The 27,625-nt window shown below is 41.6% G+C and overlaps 3 protein-coding genes across 3 annotated transcripts in view; 1 reads left to right on the top strand and 2 right to left on the bottom strand.

Moving 5' to 3' along the window:
• Positions 1-598, bottom strand: part of LOC311245301 (diacylglycerol O-acyltransferase 1-like) — a gene marked incomplete at both ends in the record, with an annotated part of 71,206 nt that extends 70,608 nt beyond the window's left edge. Inside the window, one exon of the mRNA XM_084335139.1 lies at positions 480-598. Within this exon, the coding sequence (XP_084191265.1) occupies positions 480-598 (119 nt within the window). The remainder of the gene's footprint in view (positions 1-479) is intronic.
• Positions 599-5,073: 4,475 nt separating this feature from the next.
• LOC311245614 (26S proteasome regulatory subunit 6A-B-like) lies at positions 5,074-6,357 on the top strand (the record flags this gene model as incomplete). The annotated part of the gene is made up of 1 exon (XM_084335523.1): positions 5,074-6,357. The coding sequence occupies one exon, from the start codon at positions 5,074-5,076 to the stop codon at positions 6,355-6,357; it is 1,284 nt and encodes a 427-aa protein (XP_084191649.1).
• Positions 6,358-16,355: 9,998 nt separating this feature from the next.
• Positions 16,356-27,570, bottom strand: polr2c (RNA polymerase II subunit C). Its single transcript, XM_084335527.1, has 9 exons — positions 27,410-27,570; positions 26,544-26,593; positions 25,638-25,706; positions 24,624-24,676; positions 22,012-22,140; positions 20,982-21,033; positions 20,611-20,779; positions 19,497-19,571; positions 16,356-17,030 (listed from the first exon to the last, which is right to left on the bottom strand). Exons 1-9 carry the CDS (start codon positions 27,493-27,495, stop codon positions 16,886-16,888), a joined length of 828 nt encoding a protein of 275 aa, XP_084191653.1. The 5' UTR covers positions 27,496-27,570; the 3' UTR covers positions 16,356-16,885.
• Between the last annotated feature and the right edge of the window lie 55 nt (positions 27,571-27,625).

Here is a 27,625-nt window from a genome sequence, read left to right as displayed (position 1 = left end):
GCACCGGTCACACTTTTCGCTTGTACCATGGGCCATAACATATTTTCTTTTTTTATTATTATTATTTTATTCTATACATAATTATACTATACCATGCATATAATTTTTTTTATTATTATTATTATTATTATTATTATTATTATTATTATTATTATTATTATTATTATTATTATTATTATTATTATTATTATTATTATTATTATTATTATTATTATTATTATTGATATAATATACTGCCATTCCACTATTATTATTAATTATTATTATGTTGTACTCTATTATTATTATTATTATTATTATTATTATTATTATTATTATTATTATTATTATTATTATTATTATTATTATTATTAAGATTTGTATTATTATTACCCCCCTCCCCCCATGCTGCATGAGTTTCCCCAAGGGGATTATTAATGGGACACTTGACTTGAATGCTGCAATGTAGTGGTATAGTCCCCACTGTAAGGAGAGCTTACCAGAGCATGTCCATGGAAGGGTGCTGTTCAGCGGGCAGGGAGGTGGCTGGGGGTGTGGCCTCCTCCTCAGGTGAGGAATAGGAGCAGGTGGAGGAGAACCTCTTCCTGGCTGCAGCCATGTCAGAGTCACCACAGCCTACTCCTCCGGAAGACAGCTGGAATGTTTAACGATGGTCGCATCCATATTCCTAAAGAAAAGTAACATTATAGTTGTATTGCACTTTGTTGCATCCATTCACATTATTTGAGTACCTCAGACGAAGTTTACGTTTATTTGGATCCACATTAGCCACAGCAGTGTGGCTATTCTTCCTGGGGTCCATAACATTTTATACACTCACAACATTCACATGGCATACAGACAATTAAAACAACAATAAATACTCCTTATCAAATTCATAATACAATACAACAATACATACTCCTAATCAATTCATAATACAATACAACAATACCTACTCATAATTCATTCATAATACAATACAGCATAATATACTATTTAGCTTTTACATTATCTATGTTCATATCAACCAATTATACAATCTTCTAATAATATATCCATATCAGACACATACACTTTTATCTACGTATATCCCTATCTCTTTATCAGACACATACATTTTCATTTACACACACTATCTATCATGAAATGTCAATTTATTCGGTTGAAAATGTTGTTTTACCAAGATTCTGAACCGACATTTACTATTTTCCTGCTTAACATGTCTGGGAAGTGGGAAGAGAGTTCCATTCCTGCATACCACGGAACATGACAGTTTGCTTCATTGCATTCAACCTCACTTTTGGAAGTGTAAAACCTCGTGCAGAAGCATGTCTGGTGGAATGGTTGTGTCTGTCAAGACTTATAGATAAGTTGTTATATAAAATTGAGGGGATCTTTGTAACAAGAATATCCCTAGTGAATGAATACAAGGAGTGAGCAGAGTAACTTATGTTTGACAAGTAACCATTCTGTACTCACAGCCAGGGACGTGCACAGAACTTTAGAGGGGCAGGTGCTCAAAGGCTGAAAAGGGCACTACATTTACATTTACATTTAGTCATTTAGCTGACGCTTTTATCCAAAGCGACTTACAAGTTCTGTACGACAAGCCATCAGGAAGGGCACAACTCTATCAGCTGAGCAACAATGTTCATCAAAGTGTTGAGTGCTACAGTGTAGGTTAGTTTATTAGGACAAGTGCATGACAGTACGGTTAGTTAGGGTTAGATTTTTTTTTTTTTTTTTTTTTTTTTTTTTTTTTTAATTCAGATAATGGTTGAAGAAGTGAGTCTTTAGTCGACGGCGAAAGATTGGACGTGATTCGGCTGTCCTAACTGGGGTGGGTAGTTCATTCCACCATTGTGGGGCAAGGACTGAGAATAGGCGACTTCTCTTTGATGACCCTCCCGGAGCTTGGATAGGAGTAGGTCTGAGGCGGCCAGAAGATGCAGAGCGTAGGGGTCTTGAGGGTGTGTAGTTAGAGACCATTGACCGGAGGTAGGCGGGAGCGGTTCCCTTTGCCGCACGGTATGCTAGGTCGAGGGCCTTGAAGCGGATTCGTGCAGCAATGGGGAGCCAGTGCAGGTCCCTAAGAAGTGGGGTGACATGGGCCGACTTCGGTAGGTTTGAGATCAGGCGGGCCGCTGCGTTCTGAATGAGTTGAAGAGGCTTAGTGGCAGTGGCCGGGAGGCCAGCGAGCAGTGCATTGCAGTAGTCGAGGCGGGAGATGACTGTTGATTGGACGAGGAGTTGGGTGGCTTCTTTTGTCAGGAGGGGGCGTATCCTTCTGACGTTGCTCAGGAGGAATCGGCAGGTTCTGGTCGTCGCTGCGATGTGAGCAGAGAAGTTCAACTGGTCGTCGAGGACAACACCAAGGTTCTTGGCGGTCGGGGACGCAGTCACAGCTGCATTCTCGACTGTGATTGAAAGGTCGGTTAGGGGGGAGGATTTGGCCGGCAGGTGGAGCAATTCTGTTTTGCTTAGGTTCAGTTTGAGGTGGTTGGACGTCATCCAGGCTGAGATGTCGGACAGACAGGCCGAGATCCGCACAGAGACGTGGATATCTGAGGGAGGGAAGGAGAGGAAGAGTTGAGTATCGTCGGCATAACAATGGTAGGAGAAGCCATGAGACGTGATAATGTTACCCAGTGATTTAGTGTAGAGGGAGAAGAGAAGGGGTCCTAAAACCGAGCCCTGGGGGACACCCGTCCGCAGGGGGCGGGTGGCCGACAGGGTCCCTCTCCATGACACTTGGTAGGAGCGGTCATTGAGGTATGATGACAGCCATGTCAGCGCAGAGCCAGCCACTCCCATTCCTGCGAGGGCCGCAAGGAGGATCTGGTGGTTGACTGTGTCGAAGGCTGCAGATAGATCTAGGAGAATCAGGACAGAGGAGAGGCCTTTCGCTTTTGCTAAGTGAAGTGCCTCTGTGACCGCAATGAGGGCTGTCTCTGTGGAGTGACCAGTCCTGAAGCCTGACTGATTAGGGTCTAGGAGGTCATTCTGTAAGAGATACACTTGTGTGTTTATATTAAGTGAGCGCGCAAGCGCGATTTTTAAGGGCCCTTTTCGGGCGGGGGGCCCCCTTTTTATGCTTTTTGGGGGGTTATGGTGATCAAATATTGAATATTGAACTATAATAATCAGTGCAGGAGCTCACTTATCCTTGAAAGACACTTTTATCACTGACTTAAAAGGCCCATACATCTCCATAAATGTTCAGGGGGGAGGTAATAAGTGCTTACCCTACAGACCCCAAGAAGGGCTGTATATTCTGTATTGTTTAATATAAATGCATTTTTTATTCCAATCCCGATTTGTATTTGAGATTCCCAAATCCCATCGGACTTGACTTCTTCGTGTCCCTCAATGAGTGAAATACCAGCATTCAACAGCGGTTTCTATCATCATCATCATCACCACCCACGCTATGCATAAAATATATAGGTCCGCGGAGAGGCACGCTGAGGAGGCCGTACAAACTGCAATGGAATATGGGGCATCTCTCTCTCTTTACCTAATATTTTGATTCTATCCTGACATTTTTCAGTTGGAAGGGCAGTCCATATGCTTAACGATAAAAAAAAAAAAAAAAAAAAAAACGATTTAATTTTTTTTTCAAAAAGGGCACTTTCTTGATGAGGCTCAAAAAGGCAGGTGCTCAGGCACCCCTTGGCCTCTATGTGTGCACGTGCCTGCTATACATGTACGATATAGGCCTACTATACAGTAATGCATCTTGTACACATCCTTCTTGCCCCCCACCCCCAAAGAAGAAAAGAAAAGTCCTTTGGAGCCTTCAGCACACTGTGCACTCTGCACTGGCCTATATAGGTGTGGTCACACAAGTGTCTTACATTTTGAGTTGTTGTGTTTAATCAATGACACCAGATGTGTTCATTGTATTAAACTTTTGCCGACTGGCTATCATTTTGCATCACATGAGCTTCAATGTGCACATTTGATCAGAGATGTTTGCAATGTGTGTTTTAGCAAGACAAAATGTGTTTAGACTTGTGCGAAAAGGGGATTGAGTTTTGTGAATTGTGTCTACAGGTGAAATGTGTTTATGGTTTTGGCAAATGGGGGCTAGTTTTATGGAACGTGTTTAGGGAACTGGTCATTTGGTTTAAACTTTAAGGTGTTGGGTTTTAGCAATCGTTTTGGTCTGATGTGTGGGTTTGGAGTTAAGGTGCTTGTGTGTGTAATGCTGCTCATGTGATCATGTAGAGAAGAGGAGGGAGGAGTTGAAGGATAGGAGGTGGAAGGGAGGAGGGAAGTAGAGAAAGGAGGGATAAAGGTGGAGGGAGAAGAAAAAAGAGAGGATAAGAAGGCAGGTGGACAGGGAAGAGAGGAGTAGGAAGGGAGATTGTAAGAGCCAAAGCTAGATATATTTAGGTTATTGTATTATATGAATGTTTAATATTGATTGGATTTAGATAAAGTCATTGAACCGTCGTATTTGTCATAATAGTGCATTCTAGAACATAGAACCTTCTAGAACGTTTGTTGTGATGTCATAATAGGCCTTGCTGGAACATAAACTCTAGAACGTTTGTGGTGAGGTCATAATAGACCTTCTGGACCAGAGAACATTCTAGACCACAGTATGACGTCATGATAGAAAGTTCTGGAACCTTTGTGATGTCACCGTATGATGTCATAACCGTACATTCGGGTCTCTATATAAGGCAGTTTTGCATCTTCGACCAGACTGAACTGAACTGAAGCCAGAAGCTAGCAAGTGGATTTACGGCTTTCACATTACGGAGGAATTTTCATGTGTCGAGTCGGCTGTGATTTTGGAGACTGGGAAAATACAGTTTTCTTACCTTGTAGTAGTACTTGTAGCTTGTATTAGTACTTGTAGCTAGTAGGAGTACTTGTATTATTATATGTAGTAGTGACGGGAATATTTAGGAAAGTAGATTTAGGACCACTTCTGTAAAGAAAGACTTCGCAAATAAACCATTCGGATATCTTTGCTTTGCACTGGAGCGGCTGTGGACATTACTTTTCTTTATCAACGGACGTACTACTCACAAGTAAGTAATTTGACCAGTGGAGAGGAAAAAGTCAAAGGCAACAAACATGGCGTCTCTGAACGACAAGTCTGTGTGGGACGAAGTTGAGGATGAAATCGGAGAGGCGGTGTTGAAGATGTCGACTGAGGAGATCGTCCAGAGAACCCGTCTGCTGGACAGTGAAATAAAGATTATGAAGAGCGAGGTTCTCAGGGTGAACCATGAACTTCAGGCCCAGAAAGACAAGATCAAAGAAAACACAGAGAAGATTAAAGTCAACAAGACCCTGCCTTACCTGGTGTCCAACATTATAGAGCTGTTGGATGTGGATCCTAACGACCAGGAGGAGGACGGAGCGAACATCGACCTGGACTCTCAGAGGAAAGGAAAGTGTGCCGTCATCAAAACCTCAACCAGACAGACCTACTTCCTGCCTGTCATTGGTCTGGTTGACGCTGAGAAACTCAAACCTGGAGATCTGGTGGGGGTGAACAAGGACTCCTATCTGATTCTGGACACTCTACCAACTGAATATGATTCCAGAGTTAAAGCCATGGAGGTTGATGAGCGACCGACTGAACAGTACAGCGACATCGGAGGGCTGGACAAGGAGATCCAAGAGCTTGTGGAGGCCATTGTCCTGCCGATGAACCACAAGGAGAAGTTTGAGAATCTGGGCATCCAGCCTCCTAAAGGCGTCCTGATGTACGGCCCCCCGGGGACGGGGAAGACCCTACTGGCCCGCGCCTGCGCTGCTCAGACCAAGGCCACCTTCCTGAAGCTAGCCGGTCCCCAGCTGGTCCAGATGTTCATTGGAGACGGAGCCAAGATGGTGAGAGATGCCTTTGCCCTGGCCAAGGAGAAGGCCCCCTCCATCATCTTCATCGACGAGCTGGACGCTATTGGAACCAAACGGTTTGACAGTGAGAAGTCAGGAGACAGGGAGGTCCAGAGGACCATGTTGGAACTGCTCAACCAGCTGGATGGATTCCAACCCAACACGCAGGTTAAGGTGATTGCGGCCACCAACAGGGTTGACATCCTGGACCCCGCCCTGCTGCGCGCTGGGCGTCTGGACAGGAAGATCGAGTTCCCCATGCCCAACGAGGAGTCCCGGGCTCGCATCATGCAGATCCACTCCAGGAAGATGAAGGTCAGTCCTGATGTGATCTATGAGGAGTTGGCTCGCTCCACCGACGACTTCAACGGAGCTCAGTGCAAAGCTGTCTGTGTAGAGGCCGGTATGATCGCTCTTCGTCGAGGAGCAACAGAGTTGACTCATGAGGATTACATGGAGGGAATCCTGGAGGTCCAGGCCAAGAAGAAGGCCAACCTGCAGTACTACGCCTAAGAGGCCTCTCTGTGTGTGTGTGTGTGTGTGTCTGTCTGTCTCTGTGTGTCTGTCAGTCGGTCTGTGTGTGTGTGTGTAGGTTCTATTGGTCGTGACTTCTGGTTCTGAAACGACAAGAAATAGAGGAAGAAAGATCAGGATGAATGGTTCACCCCGAGGCCTGACACGTTTTCCAACTTCACAGAAAAGGCTGGCACGTGGATGGAGGAGGTGCATAAGCGTACAGCGGAGTCTAGGAAGCACAAAGATGAGGTCAGGCCTGAAGACTGCATCCGGCGTCGTAGAAGAGAAAGGGTCTATTTCGTCATTTAGAGGAGAGGAGGGGAGGTGTTCACATTACGAAGGAATTTTCATGTGTCGAGTCGGCGGTGATTTTGGAGACTGGGAAAATACAGTTTTCTTACCTTGTAGTATTACTTGTAGCTTGTATTAGTACTTGTAGCTAGTAGGAGTACTTGTATTAGTATGTAGTAGTGACGGGAATATTTAGGAAAGTAGATTTAGGACCACTTCTGTAAAGAAACACTTCGCAAATAAACCATTCGGATATCTTTGCTTTGCACTGGAGCGGCTGTGGACATTACTTTTCTTTATCAACGGACATACTACTCACGAGTAAGTAATTTGACCAGTGGAGAGGATCGTCGGCCCTCACAGAGATGGAGGAGGGACACAAGAAAGGAGAGATAAGGGAAATGGAGGAAGGAGAATGAGGAGAGAGAAGAATAGACAGATAAGGGAAGCGGTGGAAGGAGGAGGAAGAAGGAGGGGGAAGAGAAATGGGAATGTGCAGGAAAAGGAGAGAGAGAGACGGGGGGAGGGCAGGAGAAATGATAAAGTAACTTAGGTCATCAATTACCCTCTCAAGCCCCGCCCTCTTTTCTCGACCCTCCAATCACAACTGTTGCATCAAGAAAAGAGGGCAGTGTTTGAGATAGCCAATTTCAAAAGCTTATATTATGACAGTTGTGTTAAATTAGCCAATATTACTGTAAATCAGTCACACATAATCCCATTAGCTTTAGGACCTAGGCATGTTACTTACTTTCAAGCTGTTTGTATGAGTGTTTGTAGGTAGTGTACTCAGGGCCGTCTCAGGGGGTGTGCGAGCAGTGCGGTCGCACAGGGCCTCGTGGGAAGGGGGGCCTCGCGAGAAAAAAAAATGTCTTTAAAAAAAAAGAGGCGCTTTTAAAAATTTGTTTTTTATAAAAATTTAAATAAATATAACGTTATTTAACAATCACTTTCCATCACAGAACCAAAATCTAGTTTTGCTTACAGCAGGTGTCTAATGTGACTTACATGATCCATCATGTTTATAAACATCACTGTTTATTTTATATATCAATGACATATGTGAAGTGTCAAAACTATTGAAATGTGTATTATGGAGGGGGGGGGGGCAACAGCAATATGCAAAATGATAGAGAAGGGAGAAATGCAGACACTACAAAAATTAAAGGAGAAATTTGGACTAGAAAACAGGGACCACTTCCGATATCTACAGGTTAGAGACTACTACAACAAAGAAATAAGGGGGGCCAAAGACGAGGAACAGAATGGAATAATAAAGATGATAGTATGGGCATACGAAGGGGGACAAGGAAGAGTAATATCAGCAATATACCGGGCTATAATGACCAGCAAGGGACACACGACAGATTACATAAGGGAGAAATGGGAGAGAGAGCTAGAGATAGAAATAACAGGGAAGGAATGGGGGAACATATGCGAGGTACAACATTCAACAACAGGATCGAGAATATGGAAAGAATTTGGATGGAAAAACATAATCAGATTCTTTATAACCCCAGAGCTGAAGGGAAAATATGCACCAACACAAAAAGCATGCTGGAGGATGTGTGGGAAGGAGGGGGCAAATCACACGCACATATTCTGGGGATGTCAGAAGCTGAAGGGGTATTGGGAGGAGATAGGGGAAGCAATGATCAGAATATTAGGATACGGGATACCACAAACAGGACTGGTGCTTTACTTAGGAGACCTGACACACGAGGGAATACAAGGGGGGGACAAATATTTAATAAAGATAATGTTGATAGCGGCCAGAAAAGCAATAACGAGACTGTGGTATAAGGAAGACCCACCGACAATAGCAAAATGGGTAGGAATAGTGGAAGAAATACAGGATATGGAAAGGATAACACACATGCTGAGGTTACAGGAAGAGAAATTTGGGGAAAGATGGGGAAAGTGGGAGGATTATAAAAGGAACGAGAACGACATCACAGAGGAAGAACCAAATGCAACACAAGAGAGCGAAGGGTAAAGGAGGAAAGATGTTCAAGCAGGGTCTATGAACCCATGTCACACACCTGTACTTTAGTTAATATTTTCTATTTTGTTTTTGGGATATTACAAGTGCTGAATGCTTTTATACCTTATTATTTATGTCTGTTTAACGGTGTGATATTAAATATTCAGGGATGATGTGGTTTGTGTATGGGTGAAACAAAAGGCAAAGTGAAAGTTAATAAACAAGAGAAAAAAAAAGAAAGGACGAAGGAGAAGGGAAGAAAGAAACTCAAGGAGGGTCTCTGGACCCAGATCACACATACAAACCTTAGTCAGCATTTATTGTCTTTGAGTAGGAATTACCTGTTTATGCCTGTTTAAGGGAGATACACATCAGCCTTTGTATCAAATACCTAGAAAACAACAGTAGGGGAACCAGACAACTAACCATGTGATACCCATGTAAATATTTATGTGCACTGTTTTTTCTTTTCGTTTTTATTGTGATACTAGTCTCTTCATTTTTTTATAATTTATTTTTTGTAAGTGCTGTCTGTCTAAATAACTGTTAATAAAAAAAATTAAGTTTAAAAAAAAAAAAAATGTGTATTATGCTGTATACTGCTGTCTCACCTTAAAACATTTTTCAATCAATCAATCAATCAATCAATCAATCAATCAATCAATCAAATACTACCACTCTCAAAGAATGCTCAGCTCAGAATGTGTACTGCACCCCTCCCCCATGCTCCATGCACAACTTAGCAGGTGGTTGGAAACATTTATCAATTTGAACTTGCAGTGTGTGGGGGAGGGGTGTGTGTGGCGTTTGTTTTCACCTCCTCTGAAAATACCAGTACTGGGGTAACACCTATATAACAAGAGTAATATAAAACCACTGTATCTCGTACAGAAGAGAGCTATTAGGATTATTTGCAAAGCAGACTATCGAGAACACACTAACATATTATTTATTAATTCTGGATTATTGAAATTGCAAGAAGTTACAGACATTAGTAGTTATTTACAAGGCGCCTACCGCTCCCGGGCTGATTTGTCGCATGTCCTCCCGTTCTCCCTCTCCTCTGTCGGTCCTGTATGGCCAATAAAAGCTGTAAAAATGCTAAAATAACAGAGGAGATAAGTCCCCGGGGGTAAGTCCCATGATGTGAGACACCGCCTGGCCCTGACGAACATAGGCCCCCATTGAGGGGAAAAATGGGTAGACAACGTCCACCCCTCTCACCGGGCGACACTGCCAGAGATGACCTATGAGATCATCGGGGGCAGGAGCAGGCAATGGCTGCGGCAGCGGCATGCCGTTTGCAGCGGCAGCTACCGCCATGAGCTCGGGAAACAAAGCCTGCAGTTCCCCCTGCTGACTTTCCTCCACCGAACCCGCATCCCTCACATGCAGCAGGCTTCGACCCATTGAGGAACCACAGTCTGATGTGGCTGATAGCAGGGCATCCTGCCGAAGAGGCCGAGGTGGTTCCCCGACATCCTCGAACAAGGCGCTCCAAGGAGACATTTCTCCCCCCTCCGGTGTTTCCTGGATAGGAGGGATACTCGCCTCCACAGGACCTTCAAACAAGAATCCGTCCGACTCTTCCATGAAATCCTCAGTTTCCATCGGACATGCAGAGCCTGACGCATCCTCGCTGGTCTCCAGCAATTCCCCAAACCCAGGCCGTTCGCGTCTGCATGCCACCATCTTGCGACGTGAACGGGCAGACGCGAAAAGCTTGCGTCGCAAATCCTCCGGAACCAAAAGAACCGTCCGCTCAACAATGGACGATTCCCTGGAACCAGAAGAACCAGAGTCGAGATCATGCCATCGCCGGGGCGACGGCACCGATGCCTCGGCTCCTCGGAGAGGCAAACTATCCATTGGCTGTCTCCTGGGCTGGGTCGGCAACCACGAAAGTGGCAGCAGCCCCGCACCAGTACGCACGACAGAGGCGGGAATGGAGAACCGCTGGTGAAGAGTGGGTCTACTCTCCGAAGTAGACATTATGACTTAGCTTTTTCCTTTTGAATAGTTATGAGAGAAGAAAAAACTAAGCACAATGTAAACACGTCTCAACTCTTTTCAACTAACAACACGTCAAGTGGGATCTACCGAAGGCACTTCCTTGTGGTGAAAGCGAGAAGGAGGAGAGCAGGTGACCACACACCTGCTTATGAAGGTAAGCTAACGAGGGGTGTGGTCAGACGAATACTGGGATAAAGGTACATTGTGGAATTTTATTCAGTGCGCGTGCACGTATGCGAGGATAGTGCATGAGTGATGCCGAGCGGAGCCACTATGATACAGAACCTCACATTCTCTTTTCAAAACCAAACTAGCACACCAAAACAGTTGCCCATATGCTCAAAAGCTAACTTTGACACCAAGATCCCTCTCAAGGCCTGCAAACATACATTTTAAACAGTACTAAGCATCATTACACACAACAACAAATAATTGAAAACACAATGTTCAGAGTGTGAGAATGTTCTTTTTACAGTTTCACAACTGCCAGGACACATTTTTAGAAACCTTCTCATCTGTTCTCAAAATATATGTATTGGGCATTAATAGATTTGTGTGGTTCATAGGATTGCTTTGACTCATTTTGCACATTAGAGTTTCAATGTTCAAAATGTAACATAGCATGCAAAATAAAAATACCAGTGTCAAATCAGATAATAGTATATGCAAAAGTGTATCACAGTACCAGAACATTAGATATTTCAAACAATTAAAGTAAGTTACAGTTTTTCACAATTGCTTACATTGCTGCATTTTCAATATACAACAGTCATCATCAAATAATGCTGCCAAACTAAATCCTTCTGATCAAAAAAGAGATTGAAAGTGTCCTTTGGTCATAATGCAAAATGCTACTGTATACTCCTAATATTTGGCTCAAAATATGTAATATATAGCATGCAAAAGTGAAACAACTGAACCAAATTAGATTATATTTCATGCTAAGTTTGTGTCAGAACAGTGGATATGTTCATCGTTGATGTTTACTGTAATTATTGGTGCATTTTCAAATACAATGGTCATTATCAAATAATGCGGTCAAACAGAAAATTCTTGTTACCAAAAGAGACTATGCAATGGTAATTTCCCCATACTGTATGAAAATTACTAAGAAAATACAGTTATATCACAACTCAATGCAAAAATGTGTAAACACTATGGAGGATCCATTGCACACAACAATACAAATTTAAAACACAATGTGATGTTTTACTTTACAGTAATTACATAACTCCACTATCCTTATCAATATGTCACAGTTTTTTAAATTCAGTAACAGTATACATACTGCATTTGGAAACATGACCTAGTCACAGCGAAGCGCTATACGTGCTGCTTTGTTTTGTACCATTTGCAATTTGTTCAGTTTATTCGTCGTTACATTCGACCATACTGCAGGACAATAGTCAAGATTTGACAAAACCAGAGCTTGAATTACCTGTTTGATAGAATTTAGTGGTAACAAATGAGCACACCTTTTAACAACAGAAATCCCTCTTCCCATTTTCGCTACTATATTGTTTATATGGTGTGACCATGACAATTTACTGTCTAATGTTACTCCTAGGCTAGGAGTAACATTAGACAGTAAATTTTTAGTCTCCTGGTCCTGGACTTGAATAATTACGACATCACTTATCAAAGGTTTCAAGACTGGGTTCATTGGTATGGTTTGAACTGAAAATGATGCTACTTGTCTTTGATATGTTTAGAACTAGTTTGTTATTCTTTATCCATTCCATCACTGATTGCAACTCTGCCTTTAGGACCGCATTTAATTCATTGGCTGTAGAGGCCAAGAACCATATAATAACTCCGTTTTAGGTTTTCAGAGGAACAATGTTTTCAAACTTTATTATCGGAAGATGGAAAGAGTGTTGTGTTCGTTCATAGTTAAATACATAGAGGTTGAGTACTTTATTATCTAAAGATGGTAAGTTACTGTAGTGTTGTGTTCACTCATAGTTAAAGACAGTAGAGGGCTGAGTACTAAAGATGGTAAGTTAGAATGTTGTGTTCATTCATAGTTAAAGACAGTAGAGGTTGAGTATACTTTATTATCTAATGATGGTAAGTTAGAGTGTTGTGTTCACTCATAGTTAAAGACAGTAGAGGTTGAGTACTTTATTATCTAATGATGGTAAGTGTTGTGTTCACTCATAGTTAAATACAGTAGAGGTTGAGTACTTTATTATCTAACGATGGTAAGTTAGAGTTGTGTTCACTCATAGTTAAATACAGTAGAGGGTTGAGTACTTTCTGGTGATGTATAGGGATGGGTACCGAATTCGGTTCTTTTGAGGTACCGAACCGAAACACGTCGGTACTAGGGGTGGGAATCACCAGTTTCATCATGATACGATACGATACCGATTCTTTGGACAACGATACGATATTTGCCGATATCACAAAGTCTCTCACGATACAATACGATTAGATTAGATTCAGGTGCCTGCAATCGATATGAGATGATATCATATGCCCATTTAACACAATCAGTAACATTTAGATCAACTAAAAAAAGGTAACGAAAATATCATTTGACATTTGTATTTTTGAGCTCTTCCAGACATTTAAAGGAAAATCAATCGATTGTTTTTAATACAAATAGACCTCCTGTTCACTGTAAAGTGCCACGTTTTGATATATTGAGCTTTAAACTTTAAGCTCCATTTTTTGGAACTCAAAACTCACAACCTAAAACCCCTCCCTACCTCCCTCTCCCAAACCGTTCCTACAACAATTTGTTGATGTTGCATGATCATGTATAGGATAGGCCTACATTTATTATGTATTATATTGTTTGTTTAAATAACATTTAAACATCAAACTCCTCTGACCTCATCTGGTCTTTCCAAAGACGCGCGCACAGAAAGGGAGAATGCTATGCTGTAACATCTACACACACGGAGCTACTGCTGTTGTTCTTGGGCGGATATGAGACTCGCCACAGGATTTTCAAAATAAGAGTATCGATATGAATCGATCTTATTACATTGCATCGATCCGATTCGATCGTTGATAATTACATCGATGTATCGATCTGGATCGATGTATCGTCCCACCCCTAGTCGGTACTACAGAGTATCGATTCAATTTTTTTTTTTTTTACCTCTTTTATTTTCATGTCAACGTTCACACGCACAATATATGCTTACCTAGGATTTGACTTGATTCAACAACAAAGCAGTTGGAGCAATGGCAAGCCGAAAACGGTCGAAATTGTAGTTATTTGAAGTTAGGATTTTTTTTCACGACTGAGGTAGGTAAATACATTTTTTTAGACTAAAGTACCGAAAAAAGGTACCGTTGGGTACCGGTATCGATTCACAGGTACCGGTACCGTATCGGTTCAAATGTGAAAGGTACCCATCCCTAGTGATGTATCACATCCACACACTCCAGTGATTAGGGTTGAGTATTGAGTTATATGCTTATTCAGTGCTATGGTTCATTTGTTGAAGAAGCGGTATACCTTACTAAAACGACATGCATGATGTGTTCATCATTCACACATGCATGTGTTTCAAGAATCGTCACATGTCCTTTACAGCATTAGTTCTCAAAGTAGGGTTCGGGGACCCTCAGGGGTCCTTGAAGGGGTTCCAGAGAGTCCCCAGATAAATTAATAGTCAATCAATCAATGCACTATAGTTAAAAGTTAGCATAATGTATAACAATAATTATAATGATCGTACTCACTATCTCCCCTCACCTACTGTGGAATTCTGTACTAAATCACATCCAACTACAACCTGGCATCCAATGTAATAAAAAAAGTCAACCAACGAACTCGATTCTTGTACCGGATCTCCTCACTGGTAAACAAGAATACCCTGAAGACTCTGGCAGGAGCACTCATTCAAGGATACTACGACTATGCTTGCACCTCATGGTACCAAAGCACCTCAAAGGTGCTAAAAACAAAATTACAAACATCTCAAAACAAACTGGTCAGACTACTGCTTGACCTTACTCCTAGAACCCACCTCACCCCTGCCCACTTTGACAACCTAGGATGGCTTAGAGTAGACGACAGAGTACAGCAACTTGCAATGGGCCTGGTCTACAAGATACACTACACGACCAAGGTACCCATGTACATGTCAAAATACTTCCCAAAGGTCAGTGAATACCACGATCACAACACCAGAGGGAGCTCCACAAATCATGTTAAATCCAGATTCGGCTCAAACAAGGGACTAAACACGTTTCGCAATTATGCCACATCAATGTGGAACGCCCTACCCAAAGCTGTAAAGGAATGTGAATCACTACCCACTTTCAAAAACTCTCAAAGAACACCTACGGGAGACTGCAATTCAACACAACCCCCTCCAATGTACAGTAAATTACCATGTATGGTTTTGTCAATATTCCAATGTACAGTTTTGCTTGTACAGTTGTACAGTGTCCCGCCCCACCCACCCCTCCTACCCCCCCCCCCCCCCCAACCACCTCCAATGTACAGTCCCCCCACCCCCCCAACCTCCTCCAATGTACAGTTTCTACGTCAAATGTTTTCTGGACTCTTTTCGTATCACAAACAGTACTGTATTTGCAAATCTGGTACGTCATAAATGTATAGATGTAGCAGTACTGTCTATCTGTATGTCATATATGATGAATTGAAAATGGGGGACCCTGATGTAAACAAGACGAAAGTCTTTCTCTGGTCTGCATCCCCTTAACAATTGTATGTTTTGAGCTGTACTGTACTGTACCCATTCTGCAATCTGTTAATAAAGTTTTCAATCAATCAATCATGTCCCTGGCAGGACTAAACTCCTATCATATGGGGGTCCATGGCTTGAATACTCCACGTGGGATCATCTAAACACAAGTAGCTTATTAATAATGTAGTCTACAGTACACACATAATCGCATTGGAAACGCATAGTAATTATGTGATCTGAGATACTTACATACGACAACCAAATTGTTTTTATAAGGACATACAGGTGGAAGAAAAGTTTGAATACACAGTGGGTGTTGTTTATCACATGATTAAAGTCGCCTGGATATTGCGCTTTAATTGCGTTACATTAATATACATTTGTATCTCACGGAGATAAAACTGGGAACGAGGTTACTATACATCATCATCATGACTGCAATGACGACAGGCAATCCTAACCTTGAAATGTTATCGAAAGACATACAAATTCTAGTGTGTCTGATCTGATCATACATATAATGTCGTGGTTGAGTATAGTGCAAGCTACAGTAAACCATGCGAATATAGCCTATTATGGTCCAATAATCGCATTGTGCGCTGTCATCTTCAACATTGTACAACATCCCTCCTTCAAACATCACGTTTGTAACCCGGCCGTTAAGATACGCACCTCTCTTCCCCCGCACACACCACAGTGCCCCGCCTAGACCACCAGGTAGCCGCATTGATTTACAGCTATGGTCCCTTTTATCCATACTGCATGTTCGCACTTGCGCTTCACCCCTCAGAAAAATCAATTCCTATTTTTTTTTTTTTAGCAATGGAAAAATACGATGGACAGAATACAGACAGAGGCCGGATGAACGAGATGGGACACAGGCACTCTTTTTTCGGTGTAGTTCCTACTTGAGCCACGCAGCAGTATGTAGCCTACCTACTACTATAGAGGCGATGTTATATAATATAAATAGTCGATAAGAGTTCAACAGAAATATTTATTTAGGCTGCTTATCATTTCAAAAGACTCAATACCATGAAAATCGCAATTTATTGCAAACATTTTTTTATACAAAATAAACTGAGGCATTTCTTTGACAAAATCAAATTAAAATTCCCAACAGTACAAACATAAACAGTGAGACACTTTATATTCATCAATCCAGGGAAGTGTTCATGAAGGATATTCAGAGAGAAATGCATTTTGAGACACCATCATAAGTATGTTGTGTACACATCTCTCTTACAATTGAATCACATTGGATATAAACACATCATTACGACATGCATTATAAGAATATGACATAACTGTTAAAAGATTGTTAGCTAGTTGCCCCACAAAGCATTACATTTTTTAAATGTTTTATACATGTGTATTAAAGCACATCTTGCTCTGATTATAATGTACTCATAATGAGCTAATAATGGAGTTACCAAAACTGATCTGTGGCCAATGTCTTCCTTACGTCAATGTGAAGTGTCTTGAGGTCATACTGATCCCAGATCTGTATACAACTACACTATGAAGCTCCGCGAACATGGGGCCCCTGGGCGAGCGGCTCTCAGTTGATGGTGAGGACGTCGCTCTGGATCTCGTGGCTGAGCTGAGTCTGCAGGTCGCTCAGCTTCTTCTTCAGCACCGCCAGCGCAGACATGACGATGGTCTCGGGCCGCAGCGAGCCGCACGACTCCACGTTGTAGTAGAACCTGCCGGGACACAGGTGCAGTTCAGGTGAGCTACTGAACCACGGGGCGTTTTAAATGCAGAATATTATGATGATAAACTGGATTTGTATAGCACCTTTCATACAAGAATTGCGGCTCAAAATGCTCTGAATGATGCAGTTTTAAATGTCAGAATATGATAATAATAATAATAATAATAATAATAATAATAATAAACTTTATTTGTATAGCACCTTTCATACAAGAATTGCGGCTCAAAATGCTCTGTATGATGCAGTTTTAAATGTCAGAATATGATAATAATAATAATAATAATAAACTATTTGTATAGCACCTTTCATACAAGAATTGGGCTCAAAGTGCTCTGAATGATGCAGTTTTAAATGTCAGAATATGATAATAATAATAATAATAATAATAATAATAATAATAATAATAATAATAATAATAATAATAATAATAATAATAATAACAACAAACTATATTATAGCACCTTTCATACAAGAATTGCGGCTCAAAGTGCTTCACAACAGAAAAAAAGAGACAAAATGAGCACATAAAGTGCAGACATATAAAATCACAGTTTTTCACATTAGGATCTAACATCCCAATATGCCACCTTGTTTATGGTTTGATTCTATTGCCGTTTTAAAATAGACAATAATAAAAAGAGTAATATAGTGCAGTGCAATGAAAAAGTTTAATAGAATAGAGTATAGACATAGTAAAATGATGCAACAATAAAATAGTTCTGAAGTTTAAAACCGCCTTTACCTTTATTGTTTGTCTAAGAGCCAAAGCTATATATATTTCGGGTATTGTATTATATGAATGTTTAATATTCATGGGATTTAGATAAAGTTATGGAACCGTCGTATTTGTCATAATAGACCTTTCTGGAACATAGAACATTCGGGAACATTTGTGGTGACGTCGTAATAGGACTTTCTAGAACATAAAACATTGTAGAACCACAGTATGGCGTCATGATAGAAAGTTACGGAACCTTCGTGATGTCACCGACTCACCGTATGAGGTCATAACCGAACATTCTAGTACATATCCAGTTTAAAACCTGACAGTCTTCCTTCCTGTTTGATACCCACTTTGACCCTTCGAACCTCCCTTGATCTGAACCCTTGAGAATGATAACCTTTTGCATTTGCTGTCCTGAAGTCAATGTGTAAACGCCAACGGTACTCTCTGTGTGTGTTTATAGATTAAAGGTAGAACCTGTAATGCCTTCAAACAGAAACCTCTAGGCAAAAGAGCCCTTCTTGGTATTGCACTTTGTACACATGTTTTGATCTGATGTGTCGGTTGAGTAGGGATAGGGGGAGGGGTTGAGTATGCATGGGGGGAGGGGTTGCTATTACTGGCCACACCTCAGGTTCTGCCATGAGCGGTCTGGAGAAATGCACAGTATAATATATACGATATAGCTATAATATACACATTCATAATATAATATAATATAATAATAATATATGTTTGGGGGCCATTGGGGGCCATGTGATAAGGTACCTGGAGCTCACTTGACGGGTCACAGTTCTGTTGAAGTTGGCAATACTGTTTGGGGGCCGTTATGGGCCACGTTATCCATGTCATTAGGGTACAGGTATTTTGTGCATACAGCAATGACATAATATATAGTCTTATATAGGAACTAGACATCACAAGGAATCTGTTGATAGTAATCACTTCAAGCTAGCTTACCTGGAAAGGGGCTAAATAGGGCTCCAAATTCACAGATATTTTGAAGGGAAAAAATACTGCAATATTTTATATCTAAAAGGTTAGCAATATTTTGTTAGACTAAATTGAATGTAACTTCCTGTTTATTTAGGCTAATATTAGCAAGCGCAAACCTAGCTGTCATCAACCAACTACGATATCATTATTGAACTTAAAAGAACACACCAACATTTTGGGAAATTAGCTTATCATCTTCTCCAGAGAGACAAGAAGATAGATACCCGTTTCCTCTCTGTGCGTTCAGTAGAAAGCTATCTGGATGCACGTTAGCTTAGCTTAGCACAATGAATGGAAGTAGACTGTGACGGGTAGCATAGGCATTGTCCAACTAACGCTTCTCCCCAAGGTTAACCGGCCATGTCCCCTTCCATTCATCATGCTAAGCTAGGCTAACATGCAGCGAGATAGCTTTCTACTGAACCCACAGAGAGGAAACTGGTATCTATCTTCTTGTCTGACTCTGGAGAAGACGGTAAGCTAATTTCCAAAAATGTTCCATTAAGTTCCGCAATGTTGTGTCTCATTTGTTATTGTGAAATTGTTGTAGTTTATTAGATGACATTTTTCTTTATAATACAATCATTATATCAGCATCATGTCCACCCTACTCTATTGGTATTGGCATTGGCTATTGAAAAACCCATCGGTAAACCACTAGTAGTCTGACGACACTTAGGAATCAACATACAAGTACATTATTTCCAGGTTTAGAAGCATATCCGTTTTGCTCACCTCTCTGGCTTTCCATGGGGGTCGTATGGGGCCTGCACCTCGTCCTCCTCGATCTCTGAGTACTCGCTCTTTGGCCTGGGGATCCGAGAGAGGATGTTATCAAGAGTTCAGACCATCATCTGTACCTTCTGCTATAGCAGTTCTCAACACTACGGGTCGCAACCCAAATTGGGGTCGTGGCTAGGTGACAGTGCGCATTGGTAAGTAAAAGACATAAATTTTTTTTGTTCTGGCATATTTGGGCAAAATATGCCTCGTTTTATAAATGTGTATTGATAACATAGTGCTGTAATAAAATTGTCTAATAAATATGCATGATCAAGTTCAACAACTTGTGCTTTTATTTTGATATTCCTTAATTCCATGCTGAAATTACATGGGGTTGCCAAAAAAAATCCTAAATAAATGGGGTTGTGGTATAAAAAGGTTTGAGAACCCCTGCACTACACCGCTATAACGCCATTCAAACTGCTGTGTGAGGGGTACACGTTCTACATGACCCCCATCCATTGCCCTCTAAAATGTGGACTTGAATCCGGAACAATAGCGGGTTCAGGCGAGGAACGCTAGAGTCTACAATGTAATCGACGTGTAGGACTATTACTCAGCATTTCATGGATTACGATAGACCGCTCTAAAACCATACTTATATTCACCACGGTATAACACGGGAACGTATGGATGTTTTTTTTTTTTTTGCATCTTGACCAGAAGAAACCCAGTGTCAAATTACTACAGTATTGCATCGATAGCTATAATATAGAATATGGTTATAGCTCTACAAACAAGGTGACCGTTTACATGGGGTTAATAGGTGGCATGAGGGGCCAATGATGAGTAAGAGGCGTGGCACTGGATGTGTTAAGTAGTAGTACTTAACCCTTTCACTACCACACTACAGAAGGTTAACCTTTCACTACCACACTAACCGTCTGTAGTGTGGTAGTGAAAGGGTTAACCGTCTGTAGTGTGGTTGTGGAAGGGTTAACCCTTTGTTGTGTGGCAGTGAAAAATCGTGTCTGTGTGTAGCATTCCCTGTCCTTTGAGTACAGCACACCATGCTTCCATCATGCATGTATAACTCATCCCTAGGAATATTAGAAGCGGAACGCACCACTCCTCGGGCCGGGGGAACACCGTGTGCCTCAGCGCATTGTCTGGGTCATACTCAAAGGACACCCCCGCTGTGGGGTTCCACTTGGCGTGCTCCTTGCCGAAGCCCTTCTTAGCGTACGCACGGAGACGCAGCTCCTGGCCCTTACGAAGCTTCACCAGTATTATGTCTGTGGAGAGGAAGAGGGGGGGGGGTGAAGAAAGGAAGGAAGGAAGGAAGGAAAGAAAGAAGGAAGAGCGAGCAGGGAGAAATTTGTGGTTGAGACACAACGAGTTGAGTGAAAACAACTTGACTAAATGGACATGAGGAAACATGACAGCAGGACCCTTCACTCCACAAAGGAACAGAACTCCCAGGAGGCGTCAACTTACCGTCCTGTTCCACATAGTCATTGGGGTCGTTATCTCGACTCCTAGAGGTCACCTGTCAAACACACAGAAAGCAGTTCTCAGATCAGTTCTGATCAGAGTACAACTAGTTTCCCCCTGCAGGCTGGTACTACTGCCTAATGTCTACATCTCACCCTACCTGGTACTACTGCCTAATGTCTACATCTCACCCTACCTGGTACTACTGCCTAATGTCTACATCTCACCCTACCTGGTACTACTGCCTAATGTCTACATCTCACCCTACCTGGTACTACTGCCTAATGTCTACACCTCACCCTACCTGGTACTACTACTACTACTACTCCCGATCCTCTGAAAATCATGTGATCGGCCCCGATCCCGATCACGGGATCGGGACATCCCTATTGCAATGATTATTTATATAGTGATTGGATTTAGAATTTCTATTCTACGATATCTTGCTCCCTGCTCCTGTTACTCACTCTTGAGGAGGGCTTTATTTGAGAAAATTCCATTTGTAAATCCGGATTTGTTTTGCCAGTCCGAGAGTTGTATGTTGAGTTGTTTTTTTGTGGAGATCTTCAGTTTTGCAGGATTTTTGGAGAAAGCATGGCACTTGAGACAAAACACACTATATCCTATATAATTGTATATGAATTCCTCTTGTTTCTTTGTTTACATACATTGCTTACAGCTTGTTATATTACGCTTTATTGTGTTTTCTTTTTTTTGTGGCCATCTTGGTCTATATAACTTATTGTCAATGTCAAGTATACTATTATATACTTATTGTTTATGTGTCTTGTAAGCCCATATGGGCTGGGCATACACCTGTATGTAAGACACGAAAATAAAAAACATCAAATCAAATCAAACTCACCATGAAATGATAAGCACACCTCTGATAAGCACTAGCTTTAAAGACGTCCCTCCACATTACTGCACGTGGGCAACACTATTTCATCACTGATTACAGGAAGCCCAGTCAACTAAGGACAAGCCCGGTGGTACGTTTTGATGGCAGGACGCACGCTGAGAGGAGACTCACAGGGATGACTCTAGGGTTGTTGGACAGGAGGTCACGCGAGGTCACGTGGCGCGTCTGGTCCTCTGCGCAGCGGACATCCAGGGTGAGCTCCACAGAACACTCTGGACAGAAGTCATCACAGGTACAGTCCTGGGGGGAGGAGAAGAATGAAGTTTATTTTTCTGTCTTGTTTACAGACAAATCAAACACACCCGTGTGGACTTGCCAAAAAAAAAAAAAAAAAGGGTAAGGTAAGGTAAAAAAAAAAGGTTCAAGGCATGCTCACACACAAAATCCAAAACCAACGACCAAAAAAAAAGGAATAGGCTGAAGCACACGCTTATTTTTGCCTATCCTTTACTAATTATTTACAAAACTAAATATATTTTAATATAAGAAAGAAAAACTTAAAATATGCTGCAAGATATAATTTGTTTTAAAGAAAAAAACAAATGTTTGATGTTCTACTCAAAACTGTACTCCTGAATTATTATTATTTTATCCAACGACATGTATCATGTCCGGTGTCATCATAATATACACGAGAAGAAAACAACATGCATGGGTTTGTGATAAAAAGAGCTTCCACATTCATGCAGCCAAAACAGAGACCCCAACTCAGCTTCTTCCCCCAGGCCATCATCTCTACACACACATGAACACACACACACACGAACACACACACACATACCATATCCTCACTTGCACTCTCTCACACACTGACTCCACACAAATACACTACAAAAAGGTCACTTTAAAAACACAACTGTATATTATTGTATATATAGTACTCATTAGCTTTATTTCTTAATACTTAGCATTGTATCTTATTCGTATTACTTTTTATCATGTCTATTCTATTTTATTATCTATTCTATTTTATTATTCTATTTTTGCACAATCGAGGCGGGCATGGCCAGCCACCTTCATGTCACTACATGTCTCGTGTCTGTATGTATGTGACGGCATGGCCCCCTTCATTTCACTACATGTCTCGTGTCTGTCTGTATGTATGTGACGGTCACGGCATGGCCCCCTTCATTTCACTACATGTCTCGTGTCTGTCTGTATGTATGTGACGGCATGGCCCCCTTCATGTCACTACATGTCTCGTGTCTGTATGTATGTGACGGCATGGCCCCCTTCATTTCACTACATGTCTCGTGTCTGTCTGTATGTGACGGCATGGCCCCCTTCATTTCACTACATGTCTCGTGTCTGTCTGTATGTATGTGACGGCATGGCCCCCTTCATGTCACTACATGTCTCGTGTCTGTATGTATGTGACGGCATGGCCCCCTTCATGTCACTACATGTCTTGTGTCTGTATGTATGTGACGGCATGGCCACCTTCATGTCACTACATGTCTCGTGTCTGTGACGGCATGGCCACTTTTTTTTTTTTTTTTTTTTTTTTTTTAACAGTGCAATAAGATTTTTCTGGATTACTGTTAACAGTTTCAAGTCAAGTAATTTATTTATAGAGCACATTTAAAGCTCGAGAGCCAACCAAAGTGCTGTACAGTACAGTCAAAGCATAAAATCAATGTCCTATAAAATACACAAATACAAAAAGGCACAACAGGACAGGACAGTACATTAAAAAAATAGGACAAGCGGAAAGGGGAGCACAAAGTACAGTATAGCACACCAGGGACAGAGGAGCACAAGAAGAGATACAAGAGGGAGGGGGCAGGATAAAATTGCATGGGAGTGTGTGGGTTAGGGTGTGGGAGAATCAGGATTAATCGAAGGCTAGGGAATAAAAGTGGGTTTTTAAACTGGCCTTAAATGTCTCCAGCGTAGGGGCAGATCGAATCTCCAGGGGAAGCTGGTTCCATAGTTTGGGGGCTATGGCCTTGAAGGAGCGATCGCCTCTTTTTTAGTCTGGTGCGGGGGGGGGGGGGCCAGCCGAGCCTGGTTGGAGGATCTTAGTGACCTGGGTGCTGCGTAGGGGGTGATGAGCTCGGTGATGTATAGGGGTGCTGCACCCGATAGTGCCTTGACGGTGAGGAGGAGGATTTTGAAATCTATTCTAAGTGGGACTGGGAGCCAGTGTAGGGAGGCTAGGACTGGTGTGATGTGCTCTCTCTTTCTGGTGCCGGTAAGGAACCTAGCTGCAGAGTGCTGGACCATTTTGAGGCGGGACATGGCTGCCTGACTGATGCCGGTGTAGAGGGCATTGCAGTAGTCAAGGCGTGATGTGATGAATGCATTGACTACTGTTACCAGGTCGACGGGTGAAAGGATTGGTTTTATTTTACTGATGTTGCGGAGTTGGAAGAAGCATGACTTGACTACGGCATTTACCTGCCGGTCGAATTTGAGCTCTGGGTCAAAGATTACACCCAGGCGCTTGACGTGGGGTTTGAGGTGGGTGGAGAGTTGTCCTAGGCTGTTGGAGAGTGTTTTGGTGGAATGATCTGTTTTATTTTCATTTAGCTGTAAGAAGTTGAGGGCCATCCAGCTTTTTATGTCCCTAAGACAGTTTTTAAGAGAGTCTAGGTTAGCTGTCGTCTTTACCTTCTCTGTTTGATACCCACTTCGAACCTCCCACTCAGGGCAAACCTCCCTCTCAGGGTGCAGTTCCCTCTCTTAGTCCATTTTTTATTGAGGCACATTGGGCTACTTACCCTAGAATACTGCAGCTTGTCCACGATGTCATCACTGGTTAGAGGGATGAGGCCTGAGAACACAAATAACAATATACCAATAAAATCTATAAATAACTATCAATATAGAAATACAATCTATAAATAACTATCAATATAGCAATCAAATCTATAAATAACTATCAATATACTAGGGCTGTACCGAATGTCATTTTTTAACATTCGAAGCTTCGTTTGAAGTATTCGAACGAAGCTTCGAATGTCATAAAAAAGAATTACTTAAATTTTTTTATAACTTTCTTTTTATTATAAACTAAATCCTCAATTTGAATAAAGTGATTAATCTGATTAAATTAGTCTTTTTCTTTTATTAAATCAACTTTCTTTAATGAATATAACTCATCAGTTTCGTCAACATAAATAATCCAATAAGGGCACGGTTGGATGAAAGTGATGGTGACGACTTATAGTATAATATTAGTGTAGCCTAATCTTTAACTGCAACTGTGAAGAAAACCCCCATTGGTTTAAACAGACTGAATAGACACAAAAAAAATATATTATTTTTTTATTATTAAATTCAAAAAGCGATTATAGATACATTACACACAAAGTGAAATATGTCAAGCCTTTATTTGTTTTATTTTTGATGAGTATGGCTTACAGCTCATGAAAACCCCAAATTTAGAAATGTTTTATATTACATAAGACTAATACAAAAAAAATACATATATTTAATATAGAAATGTCAGCCTACTGAAAAGTATGTTCACTTTTCCACGATATTCAAATTTATTGAGCTGCACCTGTATATCACACTACAGATGTACCCTTACTAGCACATGATTACTAGAGGTACTACTAGTACATAAGTACAAGAGTACTAGGCAACTCCCAGTTGTGATGAATGAATGCATCTACCCCTGTAATCATACCCTGGCCGTTGCTGAATGCAAGAATGTGTTCTTAGTTAACCCGCCAGGATAAATAGAAGTTAAAAGCCCCATTAAATCATTTGCATTCAGGAATACATACCAACTCTGTGGGCAATGAACTCATCATGGAGCACAGATGAATTAGCATCAATCTGGATCCAGTCGATGGCTGAAATAAAAGTCATACAGTTTAGCGTTAATAATATATGTGATGAACTTGTTTCAAGAGGCCAACAGTGTATCTCATACATTAACTCATTATAAATGGTAAATGGCTGCATTTATATAGAGCTTTTATCCAAAGCGCTTTACAATTTGCTCCTCACATTTTTACCCATTCACTAACACATTCACACAGACACACACCGATGGCGGAGGCGACCACGCAAGGAGCCAACCTGCTCATCGGGAGCAATTCAATTAGGGGTTAAGTGTCTTGCTCAAGGACACTTAGACATGCTGCCCGGGAGGATGGGAATCGAACCAGGAACCATATTACCAGATGACTGCTCTACCTCCTGAACCACTGTCGCTCCTAGTGGTGGCCGATCACTATATGCGACAGGAGAGCCACAAACACATTACCTAACCTAATCCCTTGTCTGGCTGCCACCACCATGAAAAGTCCAAGAACCAGTGGGAAAACACCACCAGATTACCCGTTTTGGTTTTTCTTTTTATCCTCAAAAAGAAGAGGCAATCCATTTGGGGCTAAGGTTAGCCCTTTCACTACCACACTACAGAAGGTTAAAACCTTTCACTACCACACTACAGAAGGTTAACCTTTCACTACCAGTGAAGGTAGTGAAAGGGTTAACCTTCTGTAGTGTGGTCGTGAACGGGTTAACCCTCTGTCGTGTGGCAGTGAAAGGATTAACCTTCTGTATTGTCGCAGTGAAAGGGTTAACCATTTGGTAGTGAAAGGGTTAGAGTGCCTTTGTGAATAACTTCTTGGCTGTTTCGCACCCGAGCTAAGTAAGTTCCCTCACACAGAGTGATGCCTTACCTATTGTCGCCACCTCTGCCATGAAGACTCGTCGTATGGAATTTGCAACCCTGCAGAAAACAGAGGAGCATAACAAGTGAAGTTGAATGAATGAAAACTTTATTTAACAGATTGCAGAATGGGTACAATACAGTACGGCTCAATACACACAATTGTTAAGGGAATGCAGGCCAGAGAAAGACGTTTGTCTTGTTTACATCAGGGTCCCCCATTTTCAATTCATAGTGATATTTATGACACAAAAGACATACAGATAGATGTATGTCATGACATTTATGCCATAGGGACATACATGACATACAGTAAAAGTGATTATGCTTCACCCGGACCAGCGGCACTGGTGACGTGTTCAGTCCCAGAGACCAGTACAATGTTGTTGTTTTGTTTTATCTCAGGGACCAGCAAATAATGATATCTGCATCTTCAAGGACTGCTTACGTTAAAACGACCGTATGTATATATTTTCTCTCCCCTCCTACTGTACAGTCTACTCCCCATCATATGTACTGTTCAAATGTTGTAATCTTCATGCATTACGGTTATGAAGATGATTGGATTACAGGTGGAACTATATCTGTATGAGAATAAGAATGATCAACGCCCTGTGTGACTGTAATAATGTGTCTTACTGCCATGGTGATGCGGAGCTCGCAGATAAATCAAACAACATCTGGAATTACAGGCTATAAAAGGACTGTCTGGTCTAGAAACACTAGTCTAGCAAATACATGAGTTTTAAATAGTAGTTTATGATCGCTCGTTTATTATGGGTAACGTTTAGAATGGAGAGCAACGGCAGCTCGCTAGCACGGCGCGTTTTGCTAGTGTTGTTGTTGTTGTTTACGGGACATTCAGTAGATACTCACGCGAGGTCGGTGTTCTCAATGATAAACTTGACATTCTCGTCAGTCAGCTCTGTAATTTTTACCGTTGGCTGATTGGCATACGGCATAACTGAAGTAAAAATAAACACAACAAAGTAAAGTAAAGTGCTTCTTCTCACGCCACTACCGCCATTATCACTTGAAGCCGGGTCTTCGCCGATTGGCCACAGGGCAGCGGGAGGCGGTGCTTACTTTAAT

Source organism: Notolepis coatsorum (assembly GCF_963971535.1).
Source record: "Notolepis coatsorum genome assembly, chromosome: 18".
NCBI classification, from domain to species: Eukaryota; Metazoa; Chordata; class Actinopteri; order Aulopiformes; family Paralepididae; genus Notolepis; species Notolepis coatsorum.
This window is presented reverse-complemented; position numbering and strand designations above follow the sequence as displayed.

What these genes read in the sequence shown, in the direction of transcription:
- polr2c (XM_084335527.1), bottom strand. Translation starts at nt 27,495, where the DNA reads ATGCCGTATGCCAATCAGCCAACGGTAAAAATTACAGAGCTGACTGAC. An exon ending in ATTGAGAACACCGACCTCGC is followed by an intron (nt 26,594 to 27,409) that starts GTGAGTATCTAC and finishes TGTTTTCTGCAG; the next exon opens with GGTTGCAAATTCCATACGAC. An exon ending in ACAACCCTAGAGTCATCCCT is followed by an intron (nt 21,034 to 22,011) that starts GTGAGTCTCCTC and finishes TGTGTTTGACAG; the next exon opens with GTGACCTCTAGGAGTCGAGA.